The 9,257-nt window shown below is 39.4% G+C and overlaps 1 protein-coding gene across 1 annotated transcript in view; it reads left to right on the plus strand.

Annotated features, from left to right (window-relative positions):
• CDC42BPB (CDC42 binding protein kinase beta) overlaps window positions 1–8,704 on the plus strand; it is a 145,064-nt gene extending 136,360 nt beyond the window's left edge. Inside the window, exons 30-36 of the mRNA XM_020971138.2 lie at window positions 1,216–1,313; window positions 1,411–1,495; window positions 1,722–1,839; window positions 1,937–2,054; window positions 4,289–4,394; window positions 4,988–5,058; window positions 6,973–8,704. Coding sequence (XP_020826797.1) covers window positions 1,216–1,313; window positions 1,411–1,495; window positions 1,722–1,839; window positions 1,937–2,054; window positions 4,289–4,394; window positions 4,988–5,058; window positions 6,973–7,104 — 728 coding nt within the window. The 3' untranslated portion in view covers window positions 7,105–8,704. The remainder of the gene's footprint in view (window positions 1–1,215; window positions 1,314–1,410; window positions 1,496–1,721; window positions 1,840–1,936; window positions 2,055–4,288; window positions 4,395–4,987; window positions 5,059–6,972) is intronic.
• Window positions 8,705–9,257: the final 553 nt, after the last annotated feature.

Raw genomic sequence — 9,257 nt, forward strand, 5'->3', positions numbered from 1 at the left:
TGTGGCCCAGAGAGAGAAGGGAACTTCCCTAATTTCAGCCGGTTCATGGCAGAGACAAGACTCTCATGCCTGACTTTTTAATGCTTTGTCCACTGCTCGCTTGTTTTTTAGAAAAGTCTTGATCCTAATAGAGAGGGGGTGTGTGTGTGTGTGTGTGTGTGTGTGTGTGTGTGTGTATATGAGTGACCTTTTTCACTTTTCCAGGTGCAGACTAGGTCTAGGTTTAATACTTTGCAATGTTAACTTGGTACTTCTGTGTAGCCCTTCTGCGGTGTTACACAGTGAAGTAGTCACTTAGAATCACAGAATGTTAGAAACTGTGAGGGCTTAGAGATCTAGTTTGTCGACCTCTTCTTTCTTTTATAGAGGGGGGAAACTGAGACTCAAGAAAGGGGAAAGGATTTGCTCAAGGTCACAAAGGTATTTAGTGGCAGAGCCAACACTAGAGTCCTGGAATTCTGACTCCTTGTCTAATGCTTTTCCATTACACTTTTGTACTAGAGGAAAGTTCTCTCTGAAGTACAAGAACTGTTTAATGAAAGTCATTTTTGTTCCTTTCAAATATATTCACATTGAACTAGCAAGGTGTTACTATAGGGGGAAAATGCCTTTAGAGATTTATTTACAGAATAAAGGAGGGAACGTTTATTAATTAAAATAGTTGCTTCTGAAGTGTCTGAAAATAGTTGATTCTTTTACATATTATAGCCCTGCCCCTCCCAAATCATCTTACTATAGCTGGTTAATTTTCTGTATTGTTGACAAAATTATGCTTTCAGAACCCATCCAAATTCCGTGTTGTGACTTTAAAATACCAAGGGCCTTTTGTATTACTATTTCTGAAAGAAAGAAAGAAAATATGATCATAAGGAAGCTTAAATGTGTTCAATTTTTCTTTAGTTATAAAGAAATTGATCATTTACACATTTGCAGTACATGCTTTTTTGAACTTGAAAGATCTAGAATAGGAATTTGGAATATGGTTTTTAGTCTGTTACTTCAAATGGAGCTAGTTTTGAATTTTAATCATTTCAAATTAAAAAACACAATGATGCTTTTCAAATTGGATGCAGAGGTGCTGTCCCTGTGTAGCTTTTGAAAGCTTCATAGTTCACACACACAACCCTTTACCATTCACTTTTATAAACTTTGTCAGGTTTTAACAATATTTTAATTTTTCACTTAATTATTTTGTTTTTGTTCTGCTTATACTAGGTTGTAGCTCTTCTTACATCACAGTGTACTGTGAATATGGAGTTGATGTTTTTGATGTTCATACTATGGAATGGGTTCAGACCATTGGCCTGAGGAAGGTAAGGGAATCCAATCTGTTCCTTGTCATTTTGTTGCAACATATGAGCTCTACAAATTATACATTTTAATCAAAATTGCTTTTTTATTCCAAACCAGATCAGACCACTTAACATGGAAGGAACACTTAATCTCCTTAACTGGGAACCTCCACGGTTAATATACTTCAAGAACAAGTTTTCAGGTAGGCAGAGAAAGAACAAGCTTAGAATATTTTTCTGTTCAATAGGTTTCATATATTACTGCAAGTCATAAGCAAACTATCTTTTCATTCACCTGGATTCAGCGAATCCATGTGCTTCGAAGTTGTGCTGTGTACCTATGGTGTGCTGGTGCATCTGAGAATCAGTGATATTTCAAATACATAGGCTACAGCCATAATTACTGTGCGTTATTTAATTTTCATTTAGGAGCTGTACTCAGTGTTCCAGAAACTTCTGATAACAGCAAAAAACAAATGCTTAGGACCAGAAGTAAAAAGCGATTTGTCTTTAAGGTTCCTGAGGAAGAGAGATTACAGCAGAGGCGGTAAGAGTTTAATCACTTGGAGCTCAGTTAGGTTAATAGTAACAGCCAAGTGTATTTTTGCATATGAATGAATTTCCAAATGTTTTCTTTTCCCCAGAGAGATGCTTAGAGACCCAGAACTGAGATCAAAGATGATATCAAACCCAACCAATTTCAACCACGTTGCTCATATGGGGCCAGGAGATGGAATGCAAGTGCTCATGGATCTCCCTCTGGTAAATTAAATAAATTTACCCAATGAACAGGGCGTGAGGCATGGGAATGAAGCTTACATCCACAAAATATAATCTCTCTTCACTTGCACATTTGCCAGAGGAAGCTATGCATAAGGCTCCTGAGGAAGCCTTTCCTTCAAGGAAAAGGAGACCTAGCTGAAAAATGAAAGGCTGCATCTGCAAAGATCATGCAGTCCACACTGCTAGCTGCCTATAAGTTTTTACAAACACTTGTCTCTGTCCATCCTTTTCTTATTTGATGAAAATAACAGAATTCATTTCCTTGCCCCTCCTCTTTGCGGTAGTCTGTTCCAGTACCACTTCCAACAAACTTTAAGCACACCTATCACATAAACTTTCTCTGCCAAAATCTTTCTCTAGGATTATCACTGTTTTTCAGCCTCAGGCATCTCTCTCTCTGCTTCTTTTTTCTTGCCTGTCCTCTATTTCTCTTGCCAAAGTAGCAACAATTGTTAACACATTACCACTTAAGAATCGAGTTGATGCACTGCAGGCTCTTTTTCAGAGTGAGAGGAGGCAGGTCATGGGCTGGGGCCCGGAGTCCTGCCTACAAGTCCTGGTTCTCCTCCCCAGTGGCCGTGTGGCCTCTATTGGTCCCATTGCCTCCCAGCCCCATGGCTTTAGAGCTGAGAGAGTAATACTCAAACTGTCCACTCCCACTATTGTTCTGAGGAAAGCACTGAAAGCTGAAAAATGTAAAGACTGAATATGTGTATGTCTCAGTAATGATGAGGAAGAAAACTGTTCAATCCAAGTATTTACTAAATGCCTTCTGTGTGTGTGGCACTTGGCCAGACACTGGTATGGGGGTTTGGAAGGATGAGGGAGGGATAGTGGGGGCTTCCAAACCTGTGATTTCACTGGTGTAGGGAACTCCTTGTGAGGAAACTCCTTCTGGCACTGCAGAGGAACAGCTACCCAGATCTGAGGCTGCACTTGATTCTTGGCCTTCTTGACTCTGAGGCTAGGCTCTACCAACATGCCACTCTGTTCGGTAGACACCAGAGAGAGCTCAAATTAGAGCATCCTAGCCTTCAAGGAGCTTACTGTTCTGCAGCATATAGTATATAAATAGATAAATAGATATTAGATAATTTAAGTGATCCCAGGTGGTGATCCAGAAAAAGAGGTTGAGAAGTGGTTAGAATATTAGAGAGAAAATGAAAAGGCCACATCACAAAAGCCAGAGGGAAAGAGAATATCTAGAAGAAGGGGTGAGGTATCCAGTTCAATGAAAAATTATAACTTGGTGTCAGGAAACCATTTTCCCTCAAGGAGTTTACTTTCGGGGCTGGAGGTGGGGATACCAAAACCTGTAAGGGAGATTAAGAAGGATGAGGACTGAGAAAGATGTATTATAATTAGCAATTAAGAGGGTAGCTTCTATCAGTTGATGAGCTTAGAAGCCAGAGTGAAAGTGATTGAGAGCTGATTTGTAGATGAGGAGGTGGAAGCTAATATAGACAGTCTTGTGCTGTTGTTAACCAGTTTGTTCAGGACATCTATACTTAGATTTTCAACTCCTGACTTTTACTCTCAAGATAAAATGTGTGCCAAGTATTGAGTTCTAAATAACATGAGGGGATAGTGGTGTATCCTTTTACTACCCTCTTTTAATAAAAGCACTCATGTTTTCTGTAATTAAAATACTAGTTATATAGCGCTGTGTCCATCAGTCAGCCTAGTGAGATCAAGAGCTAACCTGTGTTCCATTGCTATCCATATACTATCAGGAGGCATAAGAGGGGCTCCATCATTTCAGATGAATCCCTTGTGGAAGATTAATGGGAGGACATGAACAAGAAACACATAGACTGGATCGATATGAAAGACTAGGTTCCATTTTTGTGGTGCTTTGAGGTTTATAAAATGCTTTCCTTGTGACTGCTCTTGGAGGTGACTGACCACAATAGCCTGAGGGTTAGGTAGTACCTAGATGTGATGCCACTGGTGGTGATAACTGCATATTTGCATAGTGTTTTAAAGTTTACTTTAGCTTCTTTTGTTGCAAAAAATCATCTTCCCGTTTTTTTGTGGGGCTTAGAAATTATTTGCTTGCCTACCAAAGACAATCTTAAACATTTTCCCAGATTGATCTTTATGTCATTTATTGTCCCTGACCCACAATACTTACCTCATTAAAACAGACCATAATGATTATGGTGTGGGCGTTTGGTTGTACATATGTTTTAATGTTGCATTTTCAAATATAGAGCGTATTGCCTTCCTCACAAGAAGAAAAGGCTGGCCCTTCCCCAGCCAACCTCTCCCGGCAACCACAATCGAGAAGTAAGACCTACGTTTCATGGCCCTCTTCAGGTACAACTTGCAATCCAGATAATCTTAGGAATTCTCTACTGGATTTAATTCCTTGAGGGCAGAAACCATCTGTTACCTTTGTATCTCCAACAGTGCACTGCGCAGTAGTCAATCATTCAGTAAGCATTCATTAAGCGCTTACCATGTGCCAGGCATCATGCTAAGCACTAGGAGTACAAAGAGAGGCGAAAGACAGTGTCTGCCCTCAAGGAGCTTACGGTGTAATGGGGAAAACAGCAAGCAAAAATAGGAGGCATTAACAGAGGGAAGGCGCTAGAATCAAGAGGGGTCTGGGAAAGGCTTCCTGTAGGAGGTGAGATTTTAGCTGGGATTTGAGGGAAGCCAGGAGGCAGAGACGATTCGAGGCATGAGCAACAGCCAGAGAAAATGCTCAGAACTGAGAGATGGGGTGTCATGTCTGTGGACTTAATAAGACGCTTAATAAACGTGGGTTGTATGAATAAACATTAATTGTGCACCTACCTGTTATGTTGTCTGTGAGCACTGTGGGAGGAAAGGGGCAAGAGAAATACAAAGGACTTGATGTAATGTTTTAATTTTTAGTTGAGTTATAAACTTTATTTTTCTTGTAGGTGGCAGTGAACTGGGAGTGACCATACCTCTAAGAAGTATGTCTGATCCTGACCAGGATTTTGACAAAGAGGTAAAATTTATCTTGTCAAATCAAAATTTTTCCATACTATATAAATACTAAGAGTTATTCCTTAAGAAGAAAGACATTTGGGTCATAAGCAAAAAGTTTATTCACTCACACCCATCCCCTTCCCAAAGTAGTAGCAAAGCTTTTGGGAGGTAGGTTAACATTTCTGTCAGTTTTGTTTTAATTTTCAGCTATGCTTATTCAAATATGAACAGTAACAAATGAAAGCAGAAAGGAAAACAAGTGACACAAAAGGAAATGATTAAACAAGACGTTACAAAAAGTGAATGTAAATTTCTGTGTGCATAACTGTACTCTTACTGTTTACTGATTAAAAGAAATAAAAGCTGTGCATATTAATTTTTAACACGGTAGAAACAAAGTTGTCAAATGCTTTTTAATACAGATTGTGTTCCTGTTTAATGTTTTTCTTTATTTACATGGGTGTAGTTAATACGTATATTCTTTTATTTCTGCTTTCTTCGTTCTTCATCACTTCATATAAACCTTCCCACTTTTTACAGGGCATTAATACTGTCTAACATTTTAGACATGTGCTTTCATTGGTACAAAGAATTTCCAGGGAAGAAATCCCTTCTACCAATGTAGACTGGCAGCTGTCCTGCAACTTTCAGTCTTAGAGAGTCGCTTAAGGCCCTGGGAGGTCAAGTCAAGTCTCCAAGCAGAGGCTGATGTTAATACAGAGGCTCGTTTTCAGATTAGTTGCGGTCCGTTGCTATTCAAATTCTGTGTCTCTTTTGAAGAGAAGTGGGTATGAGCCTTGAAGCACTGAATTTACTGAACTGTAATGGAGAATAGTAGCCACATCATTCATTCTGCTTAGGTTGCTTGTCACAAGTACTCGTGGAGTAAATTTCTCAGTATTTTCCAGGTTTCTGATTATTGAGGGAAGAAGGGAGAGATAGATGGAATCTATGGCCATGAATGCTGCCTGCCTTCACAGTGGGAAAAATTCGATACAAAATAATAAAAAAATAGTAATTTTTTTTTCTTTTAGGTACCTACAAGCAGATTCCCCCTTTTCTACCCTGTTAGTCATTGAATTGTCATGGCTAGCATGGTGTGAACTCAGCCATATTTTTCAGTGACTGTTTTGTAGTCTTAGGGCTGGTTAGAGATCATAAAACCATGGATTTCGAGCTGGATGACCTTAAGTACCATCTAGTCCAATCCTTCATTTTGCAGAGGAGGAAACAGAGACCCAGATGTTAATGTGACCCAGTCATCTCCAGGTCACACAGGTAGTTAGCAGCAGCACAGGGATCTGGATCTGCCTACATATCCAGCGTGCTGCGCTTGACAAGGTTGTCCTCAGGAATCTTGTTCACCTGTGGTTCATTCCCTTACTCCCCAGTGATTCTAAACATGCCTCCAACTTGGTGTGAGCTCCCCAAAGCTAAGTAAGCTCAAGAAAAAGCATTGGTTTTGAAAGGATAAAACTAGACCTCACCCTGGCTCCTCAGAGCAGTTTCCATACCCACAAAATGAAGGGTTTGGATTAGATGACCTCCAGGATTTTTTCCCAGTTCATAATCCTACAGTCCCTTATGAAATAATGTCCCCACGGTCACATAGATAGTCTAGGCCCGGGGTGGGGAACCTGTGGCCTAGAGGGCCACAAGTGGCCTTGAGGCTGAGGTTCCCCACTGCTGGAACGGCAGGGCCAGAACTTAAACTGCCTGCCTTTTCAGCTTTTGGATGGGGTCCTGTTGTTCACAATTTGTGACACCTTTGAGCTGCTGTGCCCATTCGCTAGATAAGTAAGTTCAGAGTTCACCATTTAGCCTAGACTTGGAGGTCTAAAGTTTGAAATTCTTTGATAGAAAGCATTGTATATATAAAAAATGGAAGATTGTCTTTGGGAATATTCATTATCATTTCCTCTCTTTTTAACAGCCGGATTCTGATTCCACCAAACACTCTACTCCATCAAACAGCTCCAATCCGAGTGGTCCCCCCAGCCCCAATTCTCCACACAGAAATCAGCTCACACTAGATGGGCTAGATCAATCAACTTGTGATGCCTAACACTCCAGCCTCCAGTGCTTCAGCTTCACGTTCCCAGCACTGCGCCAAGTATTCAGAAACAGACGGAGCAAGCGCGTCACATGAAAGCCAAGACTGATACTCAGTCTCTAGTGTTGCACAAGAAAATAAATATCCAGATTGTAGATAAGAAAATGGAAATGAAAACAAATTATTATTACAATAATAATCACCTTTTTTGCAACGTTGGGCAGTTGCGATAGTTAAGATGTATTCATTTCTGCACAGCTGTGATATAAATCTGTTACATATAAGCATTAAAGAAAACCAATAAATAATCTCTTCTGCCAAGAAGGAAATAGAGGGGAAAATACTGGTAGTGTGGATGCTAAGCAGTATTGACAATATTATTTTTCTATAGAATGATGTAATAATGTCTCATTAGCTGGAAATCCTTTTAGACAAAATATGGACCTTTGCATAGGAAATACACACAAAGGACCTGTTACATCCTCAGATAAATATACTTTTCCCTTTTTCCTGTAACTCTTTCCTAAAACTTTAGGAAAATAATAGGAAACTGTACATTGTTCCCAGCATCACTAGAGTCATGAAGTCAAAAGAAAGCTAAGGTTAATTTGTGGCCTTTCGACTCATTTAGCCATTATGTATTCAGCTGCAGAAGCATCTTTCTACCAACTTTTTAGTCATGTATATAGAACGGTTACCAGTAACATCTCCCCCTTCCCCTTTTTACCCTGCTAACTGCTTTTTATTTCATCCTCAATGGCACTGATCAGGACTCTAAAGACATCAGAAATACTGTTGTGACAAATTTTATCTTTTATTTCTCACTTCCTTTTTTTTGGAGGAGTAGTGCTCTCTTACACACATATACATATGTATTTGTGATTGTGTGTGTATTAACACCCAAGGAACACCCACAGATGAAACATCTGTGTTCTTGGTTCCTTACAAGAGTCAAGTGAGAACAGCTTAGAAATGAGCGAGCAGCTCTTCTCATTTGTCATCTTTCACCTGCATGGAGACCCCATGATTACTAAACAAGTATTGATCATGTAGAAAAACACACAGCACCCTCCTGAAGACTTCTATGGCCCATGTGTAGTGGTGGTGTTTTGTGTGGCTATTTAATCTCACACTTCCTTATATTCTCCGTTTAGTGACCATATTTGTGACCTCATCTCATTAAAAGCTTGTAATTAATCCCATGGCTGGCATGTCCAGTTTTTCATTGACCCATTAGTGTGCCTTTTGCCCCAATATGACAGTTGGATGTCACTTATTGAAGATTTGGTTTTAATGGGCTAATAATGCGACACCACTGGTTTTTCCCCCCCCAAAACACTGTTTATGATGTGCACTTGTTTTTAGTTGAAACTGAGTGTTCTAGTCCACATTTAGTCCTGTAACATTAAGTGTCTGACAGACAGTACTGGCTCTCTCTTCAGATTCTCCATCAAGGGGCTCCTTTGGAGCTGGACACTACTGGTTGGGGGGTGGGGGGGAATCTGGTTTTTACTTTTTTAATGTAAGTCTGAGTCTTTGTAATTATTGAACTGTGAGAACATTTTTGAACAATTTACTTGTCAATAAAGCAGAAGAGGGAGGTTTTAAAGTTCATAGTGGTCTGTCTTGACATAAAAACCTACTGCATGAACTCAACAGACTTTTTACTAAGCCCCTGCTACTTGCAGGGTATATCATATCTGAGTTACCTGATGAATTCACCCTGCAAGAAATTCTGGTCTGCATTTAGAAAAGTAGTTCATATTTCTGTAAAAAGTTAAAGTTTTAAAGGTATATTCCTTACAAGAATTCTGTGAGGTAAGTGGTACAGATACTATTATCCCCATTTTGATGATAAAGAAACTGACATTTAGAGAGATTGTTTTTCCAAACAAAGCGAGGAACCAAACTTTAGGTTATATTAATTACTCCATACTGAGGATAGCAAAAAATCCCGTCTCGGAACTGGGAAGATGCATTATTCATTATTTTGTAAAGAAGTATCTGGCTTCTTATTTTAAAAGAAAATATTTGGTAAAAGATGAATCTGGTAGTCTCTGTTCTGTTCTAGAGCTGAAAGAGATCTGACTGTGGTGGAGACCTAAACAGATTTTGAATCCTAGAAAGAGACTTTGGGAAATATTTGAAAATAATAGGAAAGTCAC

The sequence above is a fragment of the Phascolarctos cinereus genome, unplaced genomic scaffold (genome assembly GCF_003287225.1).
Source record: "Phascolarctos cinereus isolate Bilbo 61053 unplaced genomic scaffold, phaCin_HiC Scaffold_2;HRSCAF=192, whole genome shotgun sequence".
NCBI lineage: Eukaryota > Metazoa > Chordata > Mammalia > Diprotodontia > Phascolarctidae > Phascolarctos > Phascolarctos cinereus.